General features: G+C 41.9%; 1 protein-coding gene across 1 annotated transcript in view; it reads left to right on the top strand.

Annotated features, from left to right (window-relative positions):
- The window catches only part of col5a1 (procollagen, type V, alpha 1), a 71,190-nt gene that overhangs the window by 45,978 nt on the left and 6,988 nt on the right, over positions 1-18,224 (top strand). The window contains exons 25-62 of the mRNA XM_020613580.1: positions 196-249; positions 1,328-1,372; positions 1,544-1,597; positions 2,446-2,490; positions 2,827-2,880; positions 4,423-4,530; positions 5,850-5,903; positions 6,343-6,396; positions 7,041-7,085; positions 7,273-7,326; positions 7,409-7,453; positions 7,552-7,605; positions 7,706-7,759; positions 7,849-7,902; positions 8,636-8,743; positions 8,928-9,017; positions 9,557-9,610; positions 9,819-9,926; positions 10,039-10,146; positions 11,265-11,318; positions 11,470-11,523; positions 11,626-11,733; positions 11,832-11,885; positions 12,020-12,127; positions 14,357-14,410; positions 14,648-14,755; positions 14,891-14,944; positions 15,041-15,094; positions 15,220-15,273; positions 15,390-15,443; positions 15,560-15,667; positions 16,062-16,115; positions 16,212-16,265; positions 16,528-16,635; positions 16,901-16,954; positions 17,066-17,101; positions 17,201-17,254; positions 17,409-17,676. Of these exons, the coding sequence (XP_020469236.1) occupies positions 196-249; positions 1,328-1,372; positions 1,544-1,597; positions 2,446-2,490; positions 2,827-2,880; positions 4,423-4,530; positions 5,850-5,903; positions 6,343-6,396; positions 7,041-7,085; positions 7,273-7,326; positions 7,409-7,453; positions 7,552-7,605; positions 7,706-7,759; positions 7,849-7,902; positions 8,636-8,743; positions 8,928-9,017; positions 9,557-9,610; positions 9,819-9,926; positions 10,039-10,146; positions 11,265-11,318; positions 11,470-11,523; positions 11,626-11,733; positions 11,832-11,885; positions 12,020-12,127; positions 14,357-14,410; positions 14,648-14,755; positions 14,891-14,944; positions 15,041-15,094; positions 15,220-15,273; positions 15,390-15,443; positions 15,560-15,667; positions 16,062-16,115; positions 16,212-16,265; positions 16,528-16,635; positions 16,901-16,954; positions 17,066-17,101; positions 17,201-17,254; positions 17,409-17,676 (2,734 nt within the window). The remainder of the gene's footprint in view (positions 1-195; positions 250-1,327; positions 1,373-1,543; positions 1,598-2,445; positions 2,491-2,826; positions 2,881-4,422; positions 4,531-5,849; positions 5,904-6,342; positions 6,397-7,040; positions 7,086-7,272; positions 7,327-7,408; positions 7,454-7,551; positions 7,606-7,705; positions 7,760-7,848; positions 7,903-8,635; positions 8,744-8,927; positions 9,018-9,556; positions 9,611-9,818; positions 9,927-10,038; positions 10,147-11,264; positions 11,319-11,469; positions 11,524-11,625; positions 11,734-11,831; positions 11,886-12,019; positions 12,128-14,356; positions 14,411-14,647; positions 14,756-14,890; positions 14,945-15,040; positions 15,095-15,219; positions 15,274-15,389; positions 15,444-15,559; positions 15,668-16,061; positions 16,116-16,211; positions 16,266-16,527; positions 16,636-16,900; positions 16,955-17,065; positions 17,102-17,200; positions 17,255-17,408; positions 17,677-18,224) is intronic.

Here is an 18,224-nt window from a genome sequence, read left to right as displayed (position 1 = left end):
ACATCAGCATTATCACTGTGAGCATGTATGCAAGCTGACATTAGTCATTTAGCTCCAAGCACCACTGTGCTGTGCCTCACTACAGCCTCAGGGAGCTGCTAGCACAACTGCAGACTTGTTTTTATGGACTTTGTGCTCTTACAGACTTGAAATCTCTTGTTTGCCCTAACACCTGGTCTTGTCCTGTCTGTCTAGGGTCCTACTGGAAAGCCAGGTTTGACAGGAGTGCCAGGAGCTGATGGTCCACCAGTAAGTTGATATACCACATATGCAAAGAAATGAATGTGTGTAAAACAGCTTCTCTCTTTCTCTTTATGTTTTTTATTGGCATAATGTGAAAACCCACATTTTAAAAGCAGCACATCAAATTTTAATGTTTAAAAACCACTTAACACATTCATAGCATAGTGAGATAATCATTTGGCTGAAACATATGTATGATATAATAAATTACCACACCTTTATAACAGTAGAACAACCCACCCACACAGACATACTGTAGAAATGTAAGCACTCTTTTTCCCATCCCTGCTCATATAGCACAGAAGACACCTGCACTAATGGCAGATGTGTGTTGGATGGCACCAGGTGGCGCCTACAGTAAGAGAGACGAGACAAGAGAGGCTGTGAAATATGAATAACTATACGGAAAGAAAAAGGCACAGGGGGATAATGTAAGGAATGAGGGATTTAGCGAAAGAGAGGAAAAAGTGATAGTGGAGAGTGAACACAAGGCTTAGAGTAGAAACATGTCTGCCATTTACACACTCAGCTTTTTGGAAATTCATCTACTGGTTACATCCTCCATCATCTGCTGTGTTCGCTCTCTCATTCTCAACGCTCCCTCCCTGCCCCTCACTTTAGCTCTCTCTAGTATCTATTTCCTTCTCTATCCTCTCTCATGTCACTAAAAACCCATCAGAGGCTTTGCACAGCTGCTTTGTCTCATGAGTATTGAATCAATTTCCTTCCAGTCATTTTTTTTTGTTACCTGACATCAATGTGTGTATTAGATGTGTGATGTCTGCATTGTGGTTGTGCACACATGCATGTACAGTATGTGTGCAGTGTACTGTGTAAATCCCAAAGCAGTAGTCTTTGTTTTTAGAGCTCAGTAACAGCTGTAGTCCTTCTATAACACTGTGCATTAAAGATAAAAAATCACAAATGAGATTGAAGTCTAATGATACTTAATCCGATTTTCCAGTGTGAAATGTCCTACAAGGGTTTTATAACCTAATCCTTCAGTTATAGGGTGTGTTGCAGTATTTATGGTGGTAATAATCCTGTAATGAGATGCAATAATATTTCTTTTAATAATTCACAGGGTCACCCTGGAAAGGAGGGGCCTCCTGGAGAGAAAGGACACATGGTATGTTTCGTTTCTTTCTCCATTTCTCCCACTTTTGGAGCTTTTTTTTTTGTCATTTCAGGCACATTTGCTTAAAATATTTTGCATTAATGTACTGTAATGTACTGTGTGTGCATGTGTGTAAAGCAATTATGTGTGTTACAAGCTGTCACCCAACGTTTCTCTCTCCAGGGCCCTGCTGGCCCTCAGGGACCTATTGGTTATCCTGGGCCCCGAGGCATGAAGGTCAGTGGATTATCACCCTCTGCGGAAATCATGTGTAATATTATTATCTACTAGTGTTTTGCAGTTAACAGCTGGTATGGGCTTATCGTTGCCAATTAACATTTTAAAGTTCCTCTGAAAAAACATATTAATTCCAAGGTTTATATCCAAGAAACCAAGCATCATTTAGTAAAAACAACATTCCCTTAAAAGAACTGTATTGTTTGGTTTGATCTGCTTTTATTTCATAGACAAAAACTCTTAGTGATGCAAAGATTAAGACAGGAAAGTCAGTATCTCCGATCCTACATCTTTTAGCTCCCATAAGGTGATGCTCAGGCTAGTCAAGACACACAGCCCTTGTTTGGTGTCAGCTGATCAAAACAAAACAAAAGAAGTCCCCTCAAACAATTCTTTGTAAGAGGATGTGACTGATTCTGTCATTAAAGCTTCCACTGGGAGAAGAGTGGACCACACAAGTGGCTTGACTTCTAGCTAACAGGGAGCCTGTTACATGGCTGAAGACTGAAGTGTCTGCTCTCTCTGGGACGATGAGAGGGCTGGTCATGGAGGTTGTGAAGACCTCATATGCTAAAGTGCAGAGAAAACATATAAATGCGTCAGTCACAGAGTGCACCCTTCTTCGCATGTTTGTCTGACACATTTGACAAAAAATAACAGTGACAGTCACTTACATCATATGACATGTGTGACTTTGAAGCCTTGCTTTGTAAAAACTGTGGCCATCACATTGGTCCTGACTGTTGTTCTGTCATGGTGGGACTTGATGCTGTACCATCCGACCCTCTGCTTTGTCCAGTCTGGACCCTGTCAGCCTGTAACTTCTTATGTCTCATCTTGCTTTACAGGGAGCCGATGGTGTGCGCGGCCTCAAAGGAAACAAGGGTGAAAAGGTGTGAAAACAAGGGACAGAAATATTTTTAGTATTTGCATGTGGTGCTCAGGATGATGCTGGTGCTGCTGAAATCTTTCATTCTAATGATTATCTTAGTGAAATTCTGTAGAACTCTGAATTGAATTTTGCCAGTACACAAGAGAAATGACTTTCAAGAGTTTCTATGGCAACAGAAGCTCCGCAGCACACACATATTTGCATGTGTGTATAGGTGTGTTTGTCTTTGAGTGTGTGTCTGTGTATGAATAAAACACAAATGGTGTCAACATATGTATTATTCAACTCTTTGTCCCTCATTACCTCACAACTCTTATCTCCTTTATTCACTTGGCAGGGAGAAGACGGCTTCCCCGGCTTCAAGGGAGATATGGGTGTCAAGGGCGACAGGGTGAGACGTCTTTGTTTATATTTTACTTAACAGTACGTGTCAGTCACATCTTGCGTGCCGGAAGCAAGTGGAATATACAGATTTGGCAGCTGTAATTTCTGCACTCAAAACTGCTTTGTGGCTAGGTTTTGTTGGAGGTGACCTTTAATTGAACTAAGCGAAAGGAGCAACCGCTGCTGTCACGTTAGTCCCTTATGTCCTAAGCCTTTGCGACTACTGCAATTGTGGGTAATGAGCAAACATAAGGTGTTCCAGTTGCCAGCTGTTAGTGTGTGTACGTGCGTATATGTTCATGTGAGCAGTTTCCAGTTCTTTCCAGTCAGTTCTAACCTTGACAACTTTAGAAGACAAGCACAAGTTTGACAGGTCTACACAGCAGCGGCTTCCTTTTCTAAACAGCTCAACTCATGTCAGCTCATGGGGAAAATGCCTTTTATAGTGAGAAACATAAATTACTTTAAACATCAAACTCTGATCTCTGACCAGCCTGGCTAATAACTGAGTGCAGAATGGAAGGAGAAATCAATGGCACTTTAAACCCCTCCAAAGCCAAGAGAGACGGGGGGGGCTCCAGCCTGTTTTCCTCTGGAGATGTAGCAGATCCAGGTGAAAGCAAAGATTTGAGGAGGCTCTTTGCTCTGGATGAGACACATGTGGACTAGAATCTAAATGGCTCATTTTTAAGCATGCCTATGAAAAGTGTGAGTGTGTGTAAGTGCTCAGTTTAAAGTGTTCTCTCTGATGAGCTTGCAAGTGTGAGTCAAGTACAGTTTGCTTGATGTTGTTTTATGTGTACTTGAGTGTGGGCATGTGTGCGCTCTCGCATGCTTGTGCAGCTGCACAAGCCTTTAACTAGATACCTCTCACACACCACTGGGTCTCCACAGCAGCGACCGGTTGTCAGAGTGACTTTGTACTCTCTCATTTACTCTGCTCAAAATGTTGTAAAGGAATGATGTAATACAGCATGAACCATATGTTTTTAATGACAAGTTATGACGTGATAATATTCAGTATTTTATGCTCTCATGAAATGAGCACAGCATTTCCACGCATCACTCACAGGACGAAGCCGACACTGAACATACAATAGGCTTTTGAGACTTTTAATCTCTTCTGAGATTTTACCCATTAGTTTTGATGAGCATACCAGGATGTACAAAGCACAGTAAACGATTCTTGCCAATTGGAGATGGCAGTAGCACAAATGTCTAATGTTGTGTTTCACACTAGTCTGCTGATTCACAGTGGGTGGAAGTAATGGACCAAGAAATATAGCAATGCACCAGCAAAAGGGAGGGGAGTGCATACCCAAGTAAACATCACTGGAAACTGTGTAGCTTTAAAAATATTAAAATGATTAAGAGAAAGAAAATACATTCAGCATGTTTGTTAAGTCACTCCATAAAGTAAAGGACAGTGGTAAAAGATAAGTCAGTGTCTGGTATTCAGTTACAAGTATGTAAGACCTGATGATAACAGTGGATTATGTTTAAGTGCAAAGCGTGTGATATTCTGACCTGTGCTTTTTGTGTGTTACAGGGAGAGCTCGGACCAGCAGGACCCAGAGGAGAAGACGGGCCTGAGGGGCCAAAGGGACGCGTAGGTCTCCCAGGAGATGCTGGTCCTCTTGGCCCATCCGGTGAGAAGGTAAGCTTCTTTTGCCAGTTTGACTCCAACAAGTATGTTATGCTGATGTCCCCCAGACGCTGCCTAACTGTTGCACTAACTGATAAGCTGTTCTTTTTGTCTTATCAGCCATGTTTGAGCCATGGTGGTGGCTCAGCAGGGCTTAACAAAGTGAATAGTGTTTCCAGTCATTCTCCTCTAAACAGCAACCAATTTTTCACTGCTGTCGGGCTTGAACCAGCTAAGAGCATAAAATGGATTCAGTTGCTAAAATTATTGAATACTGGATAAGTTGTGCTTACAATCCTTCAGTCATTTTTGTGGTTTCCAAAAAAAACAAAACTTCATTCATTCTTGTAGAGGATGCAGTATTATGGTGTTGGCTTTGCATTATTGATGTAGACACCGGTCTGCATCCGATTCACACGAGGTAACAGCTGAATCATTTCATATTTAATTAGAGCCTGCACAGCACCCAGAATTTCTGCATTCAAATACTGGGCTGGTTCTAATACATGCTGCTGTGTTTAGCAAGTGCTTGTGCACATTTTAATGTCATTTTTAATACTAAAATACAGCAAGACTGCTACTGTTGTAGTTTATATTCACAGATGTACAAATTTAGTATAATGTATGCCTGATGCAGTTTGCTTGTCTGGTGTGTATGTATGCAAGATACTCTAGGAGAACTGCATTGTATAGCATTTAGTTATTTTTACATTTCTGATAACCCATAATAAATACAGAGGTTTCACCTACAAAGAGTATAGTATATATTTAATGGATGCATCACAGGCATTGTGCAATATTGAATTACATAATGTGGGAAGCGGTGCATTAAAGGGACACTCCATGCCCCGATAGCCAAAAGGTTGTGGTGAGACACAGCGTATGTGTGATGTCGGCAGTTTGAGTCTAGATCCTCTTTCCTGTCTGCCTCTCCACGACCTGCTTACTTTGTAAAAATAATCAAATAAATGCATATGCCTGAAAAAAAAAAGAATTAAGGAGACATTCCATCAATTTTATACTTGTTCAGCTCACTCATCGGAGTACTACTCAGCCAGTAAAGACAGTCTTCTTCTTCTAATATTTATTTTAATTACAAACTTGAGGGGTTTTTTTTTAAAATGTTTTTGAAGAAAGTTGGCAATTAGGAGGATAAGCTGGATTTGTAGTATCCATTCTATTTGGAGCTTGACCCATGCTTAAAAAGTCAGAATACCTTTGCCTCTTCTAAATCTTTAAAATCTGTCTTCAACTTTATGGAAGTGCAGTACCTAATAACTGAACTATCTTTTCAGGTAAATCTAAAGAATATGCTTTTCTTTTTTAAACAGGGTAAACTTGGAGTTCCCGGATTGCCAGGATACCCAGGAAGACAAGGACCAAAAGTAACTGTGCACACATTTCTAAACAATATTGGTATTAGTTGACTGATTTCAATAAAGAATAACTTTAAGATCATCATGATAAAGGACACAATCTGTGAACGTCACTGCACGTGTTTCTGTATGTGAAAGAGAATGAAAATGCCTACATATGCATGTAAAGGCTGCTTTGATGGCTCATACTTTAGCCTCTCTGAGGCAGCGCTGCAGTCTGACAACGGGACATGCTTGAACCTCCGTGATCAAAGGGCCGGGGATTTGAATATGCCTTTTGGTGTCAGCACTCAGCTCCTGATACAACAACAAAACATTGCTTTTATATATGGTGCACCCAATCTCCTGTTGCATGGAATAAACTAGGGATGTCTCAGGGAATAAAAAAGAGATGCAATATTTGAGGTTTGTCTGTCAAATTATTAATTACTCCCTTTGTCATACACAGGGATCTCAGGGTTTCCAAGGTTTCCCTGGTGCCAATGGAGAGAAAGGAACTCGGGTATGTGAGATACAGTTATTCTTCTTCTCATTCTTACAAGGGTTGGATCAATACAGACTCCTGTTCCATTTCCTCTAATAAAGATTTTTTTTTCTTTTTTTTTACCAAGGACAAACAGACAATTGCGTTCTTTCTTCATTACCACTTACTCAACCCATTTTGAACCACCAAAAACATTGTTTATCATTTTTTTAGTACTTGAGCAATGTTTCATTTTCTTTGTTTAAGGGCTTGGGCCATTAGCTTGCCTGGAAGAGTAATAGTTTGTCACCAACAGTGGAGCAGGGCACATAAAGCTTTTCATCTTCTCAAAACATTTGTGAAGTTTATGAGACCAAGCTCCCAGACACCAGAGGATAATAGGGTCATTAACACAGCTTTAAAATCATTAGATTTTTCATTATTGTTTATTAAAATGTCCTATTCGGAGGAAGTGATGCGTCTAATGAATAATGATGGTAATGTTGAAGAGTAATTCCTAATTAATGATAAAAGATGAGCTCATAGCACCTCAATGTGCCAGTTCTGTTGAAATCTGCATGTAAATGTTAGTGTCTGCTTGCATCATTCTTCTGGAGGATGCAGCCTCTTAATGATGCAAGTGCTACTCCTTTGATCACTGTGTGCATTCTCCGTGTCCACAGGGAACAGCAGGAAAGCCAGGCCCACGTGGACAGAGAGGACCAACGGTTAGTCTTACTCAGCAGACTCATGCTTGTATACAGATGGCGAGCTTGGCACCAGTGAAAGCAGAGCTTCAACCCGGGCATGCTTGAGGGGAATTCAAACTGTGGCAATAATTAAGCTTAAGATTTCAGGTCTCAAATATTTCTTGGGATTCTTTTGATTTTTGTAATCACATTGTCTTTTCTCAAGGGGCCTCGAGGCGAGAGAGGACCAAGAGGACCAACTGGAAAAGCTGGACCTAAGGTGCATAAAATATTTGACTGTAACTTTCTTGTATATATTATGGTACAAGTTCAACATTTACTTCTTATTATTGTGTCTTCAGGGTAACTCAGGAAATGATGGTCCACCAGGCCCTCCCGGTGAGAGGGTACGTACCACCCAGGATCATTATAGCCTGACAACATGTATCCGTTTCCATAGGAGAGAGCTAATTATTGATCATTTGTCATTTGTTGTTTGCTTTAGGGTCTGCCAGGACCTCAGGGACCAACAGGTTTCTCAGGACCAAAGGGCCCTCCTGTAAGTCCAAGCCGATACACCACACATGGCCAACTGTGTAGACCCACCATCTATCTCTTTGTTGTTCTGTGTGTACTGTATGGATTTGTGTATTTCTCAGGGACCTCCAGGGAAAGATGGGTTGCCTGGACATCCTGGACAGAGAGGAGAGACTGTGAGTAAACTGCTCTGATTACTCAACTCGTCATCTCTATTCCTCAGGGTCAGCTGAATGACAGTTCTTATTTTCTTTGCAATACACAGGGATTCCAAGGCAAGACTGGCCCCCCTGGTCCTCCAGGTGTGGTTGGACCTCAGGTAAGTCACAGTCACTGACAAACTTTCTATGTTGCTTTCTTATAATGTAGTTATCATCAGTGATGCCTTTGCTTGACTGTTGTATTGATTTGGTTGCACAGCTTCTATTGATTACACTCCTTTGTGCAGAAACAAATCTCCATAAAGAGTTAAAATATGCAAGTGTGTATTTGTATTGATCTCAGTGTCTTTTAAAAGTAGTACTCTGTATTGTAAAGCTACTGAGCAAAACGTGCGTGCACAAAAAGACAACAGAAATCTGCAGACTACCATTAAGATGTGCACCAGTAAAGTTACCAGAACACTGTCTCAGCATTTTGTTTGTCTTACAAAAATAATCGATCCCTCATACCTATATCTTATGAGCCATGATTTAAGTATTGTTTATCCTCTTTCATATTAGCAGTGGGCTCTTCATCCATTATTCATAAACATTTAACAGACTTTGCCTTCCAGCTGCTCCACTAATGCCAGCTGAGAACACTGGTGATAACGTAGCTGTATGTGGCCTTAATGACTAGTAGTCCTCCTACACAGCAACTGCTCAGCTTCTCCAAGCCATGTTTTGTAATAGATGGAGATATTTAGCATCTTTTTTTTTAATTTAAATTGCTGATTCCGCTCACAGTGTTCTTTCTGCCGTCCTCTTAACTGTAGTTTCTCTTCTTCACACCTCCCCTGCAACCAGGTTTTATTCTCTAGTGCCCATGACTTTATTTATTTTCAATTATAGGGACCAACCGGTGAGACTGGACCAATGGGAGATCGTGGTCATCCTGGACCCCCAGGCCCACCTGGTGAGCAGGGTCTACCTGGAGCTGCAGGAAAAGAAGGAGCTAAGGTGAATCCTGAAGCTCCATTTAATATCCAGTTTGTTTTATGGTGTCAGGATAATAAATATGTACCTGTGATTACATTTGTTTCCATACCGTCCACAGTGGGTGCTTCATGTGACAATTTAACATATAATTTGGAACATACAACCATGGAGTCCAAAACATTAATTGTTGTGCTTTGACCTACAGGGTGACCCTGGCCCTATTGGCTCACCGGGTAAGGATGGCCCTCCTGGGCCAAGAGGCTTCCCTGGAGATAGAGGTCTTCCCGGCCCTGTGGTTTGTATTTCCTTCTACTCTGTACTATAGCTCCTCACAAATTCACCTCCTATAAAACTTTGATTATTGCATAATACAGTAGTTCTGGGGTATTAAATCACTGTAAAACTGTGGTAAACTTCAAGAATCAGACATGATATTAAATCCCTGAGTGGGCTTCAGAAGAGGAGCAGGTTGTTGATTATTTTTTTTTTTTACTTTTAATCTTAATTTTCACTTGACAAAGTCGTGTCTTGATAGTTATGCAATGCACTCCTGTGGTCTGACTCCAGACCTGTTGGCAGAAACAGCTTGTTGTTTAGCTGCAGGATGGAGAAATTATGTGATGCAGCACACCTGCTCCTTTGTAATGTTGTGGATGTCTTGGTAAATAACTGTTCTCCCTGTCTGTTCTCAGTCCCCTCCTCTGGGGACTAGGGGAGGTTTTTTATCTCATGCTGAGCCTGTTTGAAGTCTGGGAGCCCACTGTAAGGCAGGGTGTGTTCTCCCCCAACAGATGTGTTTGTTTTCTGAAGCCTTCATTTTATTTTGTTCTGCAGGGTGCTCATGGCCTGAAAGGGAATGAGGGTCCTCACGGCCCACCTGGCCCTGCTGTGAGTGCAATTTACGATATCCACAGTTTGTCACTATCATTCTCTCACCTTCCATATTTTGTCTCCATCTCTGGGAATTGTCTTTGTAGTAATGTTCCAACCTTCAGGTGTATAGGCACAGTTTGCTACTGTGCCTGATATAGTTTCAGTGTCGATATTTTCACTCGGTCATTTGGATAAATAATACTGCTGTGCTGTGGTGCTCTAGGGTTCTCCTGGTGAGCGAGGTCCTGCCGGCCAAGCTGGACCTACAGGTCTTCCTGGACGTCCTGGCCCACAGGGACCTCCAGGCCCTGCTGGAGAGAAGGGTGGACCGGTAAGAACATCAAATTATAGAGATTACTCAGACATGCAGAAAAGAAGAACATTCACAGATTTAACTGACAACTTGGTGTTGTAAAATGAAAAAAAAAAAAAAAAAAAAATAGGGAGAAAAAGGACCTCAAGGCCCAGCTGGAAGAGATGGCATTCAGGGACCAGTGGGTCTGCCAGGACCTGGAGGACCTCCTGGACCACCTGGAGAGGACGGAGACAAGGTGAGTTAACTGTTTGTGGTTTGTTTTCCTGTCCAAGTAAAGAGAAAATTAATGAAAGTCAGTCAAATTCCATTAAAGTGTTTCATTTTTTAGCACTCCGCGACACACACACACACACACACACACACACACACACACACACACACACACACACCACCTGACACACACTAAACTTACAGTGACAAACACTAAACTTACAGGTGAGCTCGAAGCCAGACATCCTTTTGTCTCGTTCCCTGTGAGCTTAAACAGTCTAAGGGGAATTTGTCTGGCAAAGTTTGCATTGATTAACGGATCTTTAAAAGGCTAACCTTCCATGTTGGCAATTTGTACCCTTCTGCACAAACAGACAGAGAAGAGGGAGGGATTTTATGGCAGTGACAGAATGTGTGAAAGTGACCCTTTAGTATTCAGAAGTAAGAACAACTCAAAGCATTTGCAGGAAGATCAGCTATGGAGATACTCAGAGGATAATCTTTTATCCTTTGAAGAATGTCTCAGTTCTTAACTGGACTTACATTGGTCCCTGCAGTGTAGACAGACAGAGAATACAGAGGGTATTTGCCATGCAGATAAAAAAGATCTCACAAGCTAATGTTTACACACATTCAGTCACTTTCTCATTATAAGTCCTGTCCATGGAGTACTGATGACGCCGAGGCTTTTATTTAAGAGACTAATGCTGCTTCACAAAGAGCATTGTATGACTCAAAGCCAAAAGTAAATGCGTCTGGCTTTGGTACTTATTAGCATTATTTCTCCAAACACCCACAGCATGTGGAGGCTTTGAAAGAATGGTGCAGGGCTCTTCATTCTGGGAATTCTGGCACAAACTATTTATCTATTCTACTTTGGCTGCAAGTAGCACCAGTGACTCAACTGTCTTGATAAGCCCCCTTCAGATGTGAACTATATATGTCAGAAAGGGAGTGATGTCATTCATTTCTAAAAAAAAAAAAAAGAAAAAGAAAAATATCTTTTCAAAGGCAGAATATAGACCGAGCTTGGATTTTATTGCACTTTGATATGCCATCTTGTGTTCAGTCTCATTTGTGTGTTATGTTAAAATGAGGGGTTTATGTGTCTCGATTTCTCACTATGATTATTTCATTCCTCAGGGAGAGATCGGAGAGCCAGGCCAAAAAGGAAGCAAGGGTGACAAAGGAGAACATGTAAGTTGTAAATTTACAAGTCATTATTTATTTATAATGTTATGTCCTGGGATGGTGAGGCTACTCCAGTTTCCTTGTGAATACATGGGTTTTGAATAGTGAAGAATAAAATTGTTGGCTGGTGTTCTGATGTGCCCCTTTTCCTCTGCAGGGTCCACCTGGTCCTACTGGCCCTCAGGGGCCTGTTGGAGCGCCTGGTCCTGCTGTAAGTGTTCAGCTTAGGTTATGTGTTCAGATCATTAAGGGTCAAGAGTGCCAACATTTGTTTCTGGTGGTTGTGAGCACGTCTATCTGTCACATTGTGCAGGGTGCAGATGGTGAGCCCGGTCCCAGAGGTCAGCAGGGTCTGTTTGGCCAGAAGGGAGATGAAGGAGCAAGAGGATTCCCTGGTCCTCCAGGCCCAGTTGGGCTGCAGGTGCGGACTACACTAATGAAATAAAATCAAACTGTGGTCAAATGTTAGCATTAAGAAACACAGAAAATATGTTTAAACCCTCTGCACACCCCTTACAGGGCTTGCCTGGTCCACCTGGTGAGAAAGGTGAAACTGGGGACGTTGGTCAAATGGTAAGAGCTTAATGGAGAATTAATACAAGTTTATGAACAGTCCAGGTGTGTGTTATTAGGTAATACACTGTATTACAAACAGTATGCAGATAAAATGTGTTTCTTAATCAGACTCTCTCTTCCCTTCTCCCTAGGGTCCACCCGGCCCCCCTGGTCCAAGAGGTCCCTCAGGACCCCCAGGAGCCGATGGCCCTCAGGGACCTCCGGGTGGCATTGGAAACCCTGGCGCTGTTGGAGAAAAAGTAAGCCTCTGTTGTATTTCACGTGTAGTCACTTCTCTCTGGTACCTTTTTCGCTCTGAAGAAGTCTGCTTGAACAGATGTGTGTGGAGTGGTGCAGCTGTTTCTGTATGTAAACACAACAGGTAGCACAGTGCCATTTTAATCACCCTGTTAGGCTCAATATTACACCTCTTTTAAATAACACCTGCACCTCTTGAGTTGGCCTAAGTGTAAACACAGACCTCTCCAAAGTCAGGTTTGCTCCTTTCAGTTTATGTTTCGTGTCTCTTTTTATTTGCTAATAATTGTGTCTGCCTTGTAGGCAATGAACTAAATCCACAAATGTAATCACTTTGGATAAAATGTAAACACAGCAAAAACAAAAACACATTTTGTTGGGTTAGGGGATACCAAAACAGTTTTATGCACACAATTACACCCAGAAATGATGATGTCATTGTCTTGTGTGACATTTTAACTGAAAAGTTCCATTTACCAACCATCTGAACACTATATTGTGTCTGCTGTATAATTACATTTGCGATGCTGTGTATTGGTGTTTTGTGACTCTACACCTTCCAGTGAAGAACAGTTAAGCCGAGCAGGACCGAAACTGTCTGTGGCTTTCAAAGTGGGTGACAGGAGCCTTTTATCCCAAGTGGCACCTCTGGAACAATTGAATATAATGTATCTCTAGATATGGATTTTTAAAGTAAAGATTGTGTTAATGCAATTTCCAAATTCCAGAAAAACACAAGTCCAGGTGGACTGTTGGCAACTGACATGTTTTCACTGTAACCTACCTGTAAGACAGGTGTGACCTGGCTCTGTAACACTTTGGAGGAGGCAGAGTTAGTGTGCTAGCCATTTGAGTGCTCTGCGGTAAAGACTGATTGCTGCCTCTTTATAAAATTTATGCAGCCATTAATATTACACATGCCTGTTTATGTGATACCCTATTAAAAGGGACATGATCATCTGCAGAGTGACAGATGCACAGCAAATCAAGTGGACAGGCTGCCATCTCGAACAGTATTGTTGCTGGGTGGAGACAGTATGAATACTCAACAGCACCACACTTGCGATTCTAAGAAGATAAATGCATTATTAAAGGCAGCTCTCATAAAAAGAACTTCCATTATTATTTGTTGCTGCTGTTTCATTATGAAAGACCTGCTTTTGTAGCCACTGGACAGCAGTGCTGTGCACTTTCTGTTTGTAGTGGTGGCATGACTTGTTTTACCTGGTTCAGTCAATACAGTCACCTTTTGCTCCTTTATGGTCTCCCTGAGGATGGCTTGTCCTTCTCTAGTGCAAACAAGCTGCACTCTTTTGGCTAATCATGCTTTAGCTGAGCTGGCACTTTATTAGCCTGCCCAAGGAGCTGGCAAGCAACTTGGCTCAGGCTTTTTCTGTGAATATGTCCCTCATGTAACAGTGATGAGCAGCTGTCTTTCATGCTCTTGAGTTCCATGTCCTCAGCAGATTTTACAAGCAGCCCATTGGTAGACATGAGCAGGTTGTTGTAAGGATGGAGTTGAGACCTGTGCAGAGCTTCTCAGAGCTGCAATGTTGCATGAAGAGCAGTGTACACTCCTAATACAGGAGGATCAGTTGTACCAACTGCTCCGAGTGGATTTCTTGACAACAACAAGCAAGGTTTTGGAAGACAGCCAGATACTCTTTAATTTAGAGTGCTGGTTGACATTCACAATACAGAGCTGTTCATGCTAGAGAAAATCTGGATATACTTATCATAACACATCGCCACATAGCTTGTCACTGGCTCTGCAGAGCTGTGCTATCAACTTATCACCCAGATATGACATGGGCAAATATTCCGCTGAAATGGGTGTGGCAGAGTGCATATGCAGTAAATGACAGCAAGGAGGACTGTAGGCTTATGTGACAGTGAATAATGATAGTGCCCAGTGTGTGGTGAGTCAACAGGGCAGCTATCCAATAAGGCAGGAGGAAGAGGACAAGATATATGGGCAGGGTCCAGGGACAATAGAGAGGTCAGCGCCCCCTTGCCCCAGCCACCCAATCTGCCTGCACTTGATGGATTGAAACCTTTTGTGTCATTTCTTTCTATCCCCATTTGTGTGACAAGGACACAGGGACAGTGACAGATTCTGTGAATGATGAGATTTTTAGACCCATGTTGGATCAATGAATCACCTTTCTGATAATGTATGTGTCTGTCTCACCCTAATATCCCTTTCCCCCACTCCCTCTCTTCCGTATCAGGGCGATGCTGGTGAAACAGGAGAGCCAGGTCTTCAGGGAGAAGTTGGCCCACCAGTAAGTTATCCAGCTTTCCTTCCTCCAGTTTTACGTGATAAGAACAACAACAACAACAACAACAAAAAAAAAACAATTTAACTGCCAGACAAAATGAATCACTGTTGGTCAATCTACAATGATAAGGATAATAAGGTTGTTGTGTTATTTCTTTTAAGTGTCACTTGCCATTCACTTTTCTTTCTACCAGTATTTCTGAAATAGAATTGCTAATGTAGTTCATATTATTTATTCCAGGGTCCAAGAGGAGAGCGAGGTGAGAAGGGAGAGGCCGGTCCAGCTGGTGCAGCTGGACCTCCTGGCCCTAAGGGTCCCCCTGGAGATGATGGTCCCAAAGGCAGCCCAGTAAGTTCTACTTCACCTTCAGCTTAAGAAAAGACATTTCATATGACAAATCAATAAACTCTAGGCACTTTACCTGATGCAACTGACCTGAAACTATGTCTAAAAAACATGTAATGCAACTTTTATTGATTTCAGGGTCCAAGCGGTTTCCCTGGTGACCCTGGTCCCCCTGGAGAGCCTGGTCCTGCTGTATGTATGGCGAATCAACTCCATAAAATCTGTTGTTTATTTGTTTGTTTTTGATGCAGTGCTGCATGACTGATGTTCTGTTCAATTCTTTTGCAGGGGTTAGATGGTCCACCTGGTGACAAGGGAGATGATGGAGAGTCTGGTCAGGCTGTGAGTGCTGTGTATCAACTATGTCACTTTTTGACAGCGCTGCATGTCATTACTGAAAAATTTGATTGTCATTTAAATTGCAAATCAGTAAATTTTTTTGTTATCCTTTTGAAATAAAAAACTAGGGTTCACCTGGACCCACTGGAGAGTCTGGCCCCCCTGGACCACCAGGAAAGAGAGTAAGTACTATCCTGTGCTCTGTCTTCCTTGTCCTTGCAAAATGTTTTCAATGTCAGAATGCTAAAATGTTCTCCCTCTTCCACAGTATTAATCTCTGTCATCTATTTTTAAATAGGGCCCCCCTGGAGCAGCAGGACCTGAGGGAAGGCAAGGAGAAAAGGGAGCCAAGGTAATGTATCCAACAGATTTTACAAACTTTGTCTTTTTTCGGATAGTACAAAACCAAAACATAAACAAAAAAAGTAAAAATCAAATGCATTGTATGTATCCTGTTTCTGTGTACAGGGAGAGCCTGGTTTGGAAGGCCCCCAAGGAAAGACCGGCCCTGTTGGCCCTCAAGGATCACCTGGCAAGCCTGGTTCTGAAGGCCTCAGGGGTATCCCTGGCCCAGTTGTAAGCAGAGTGTTACCTTCATCCCAATTCATTATAGTCATGTTAAAGTTGTGTAGTATTGTTAAATTATCATGTAAACCACTGTATACTGTAGGACTGGATAAGTCTGACTTCTTCCTACTCCATTCAAACATGTGCGGGTATAAGCAAACTGATTCTTGATTAGCAGTGGTTGGCTTGTGTAATTATGGCTTGTGTAATTATAATTATGTGTGTGTTGATGTCATTGTTCTGCATGTTTGAAAGAATAAATCAAATCAAATCAAATCAAAATCAATACTGTATATATAGTATCTACTAAACAAAACAGCACAACATAACGGGGCTGGGCTATTAATAGAAGCCAGTGTTTTCCAGGAGATAAAAGCACTCTCTATTTTGTATTTTTGTGCAGGGAGAGCAAGGTCTACCTGGTTCTCCGGGCCCAGATGGCCCTCCTGGACCCATGGTGAGTAGAAGTGACTCCTGGCCTTTGAATCCATGATTCTTACATAGTAAGTGTGGCTGATTCAATCTGCTTTCTAATGTGATATCCCTCCTTCAGGGCCCTCCTGGTTTGCCTGGCTTGAAAGGAGACTCTGGTGTCAAAGGAGAAAAGGTGAGCCACTCTATCATCTGCTCAACTCATCTGAATGTTTTGATGTAAATTATAAGTTACAGTAAATACTGCAACAAAGACTAATGGGCCTACTTACTAACAAATTGATTAGATTTGTTGTTTGCCTCCAGCCATGAAATTATTACCCTGGTGAGCAGAGGGTGTGCCAGACAGATATATCATTGGACTAATTTTTGTGACTGTGTGTTATTGACCGTTGTATTGATAATATGTGTGTGTGTTGTTTGTTCTCTGCCTTCAGGGCCATCCGGGTCTTATTGGTCTTATTGGACCCCCAGGTGAACAGGGAGAAAAGGGGGACAGAGGTCTTCCTGGTCCTCCGGGATCCTCTGGTCCCAAAGGAGACAATGTAAGTAAATAAAACCACACTTGAGGCATGAAAGAAGTCTGTTTTTGTATACAAAAACAGACTGTGCATGTTGCAGAAGAGCAGTGCTATTTGTGCCAATAATCAGCCCACTGAAAGTTAATGATAGTCTTCTTTATATTTCTGAACCTTTCCTAATTTAAGAATAGCAAATGTTAATGTTCCACGTGCTAGTCAATACCGTTGCATCAGGAACTAACAGTGCTTCTTCTGTGGTCACATAACATGGTTTCTTGTTTTCCTTTAGGGTATTGCTGGTCCCCCAGGTCCAATTGGTCCCCTCGGTCCTCCAGGATTACCTGTAAGACTATGCCCATCATATGCGCTGTACAATAGAATGTGTGAAACCCAATAGCACGCACTGTCTGAGTCTAGGCTAAATCCTTGGTCATCTTTACTTTCTCATCTTTAGGGTCCTCCTGGTCCAAAAGGAGCTAAAGGGTCATCGGTAAGTGTGTTACTGAAAGCTGAAAGTTGTCAGAAACAATAACAAGAATTCTGTCAGTTAATAATCAAGTATGATTCAAGCATGATTCATGCTTCTCAGGGTCAAACTGGACCAAAGGGAGAGACCGGTACACCTGGACTTCCTGGCCCCCCTGTAAGTTAACTCACTAGTCTTTGAGTTGTATCATACTTTTGTATGGTTTTTTTAGTGAAACTCATTGTCCCCTTGGGTTTACAGGCCTGTACATGATCTCCATCCTTATCTCTAACTGGTATTTGTCTATTTTTATTTCATTTCTTCATAACAGGGCCCACCTGGTGATGTTATTCACCCACTCCCAATTCAGGCTCCCATCAAGGGTAGAGCACGTAGGAACATTGATGCTAGCCAGATGGTGGATGATGCACCTGTGGATGCCAACTACAAGGACTACGATGATGGCATGGAGGAAATCTTTGGCTCACTCAACTCCCTTAAGCTGGAGATTGAGCAGATGAAGCACCCACTGGGCACACAGACCAATCCTGCTCGTACCTGCAAGGACCTGCAGCTCTGCCACCCTGATTTCCCTGATGGTTTGTATCACATTACACCTGGAATGAGGCATGAGCTGTATTTTCTAATCAGACTTTTTAATTTCTGCACTAAAATGGTGTTTATCACCTAGTAGCCTCACTTAAGAGCTGCAACCCCTGTAGCACAGGGCCAAGTTGGGTAAATAGGCATGGGTCGGAGAGACTGACCCTCTGTGCTGTGTCCTGTTCAGTATGCAGCATATCAAGTTTGTTAATGCTCATAAACAAACTACAAAAACAAAATCACCTAAACCTTAATCAGTGGGTGGAAAGCTAATCTGCAATTACTTTGATACTCTATTAATTATTTAAGTCGTCTTTCAAACAAATGTTCCCAGTTCCAGTTCGTCATCTCGGAGGATTTCCTGCATAACTTCGACTTATGTGATAATAATATCTTTTAATGTGGTAATAGGAAAAAAACAAATCATTTTAATGACATCTCCTTGGACTTAAGATAATCTTATTTGACAATTTGTATGACAAATGATTCATTGTTTTATTGAGAAAATAACTGTCAAAGGCACTGATAATATTTAAGTTCAACC

This window comes from Monopterus albus, unplaced genomic scaffold (genome assembly GCF_001952655.1).
Source record: "Monopterus albus unplaced genomic scaffold, M_albus_1.0 scaffold135.1, whole genome shotgun sequence".
NCBI lineage: Eukaryota > Metazoa > Chordata > Actinopteri > Synbranchiformes > Synbranchidae > Monopterus > Monopterus albus.
Note: the sequence above shows the minus strand (reverse complement) of the source record. Positions and strands in the feature narration are given on the sequence as shown.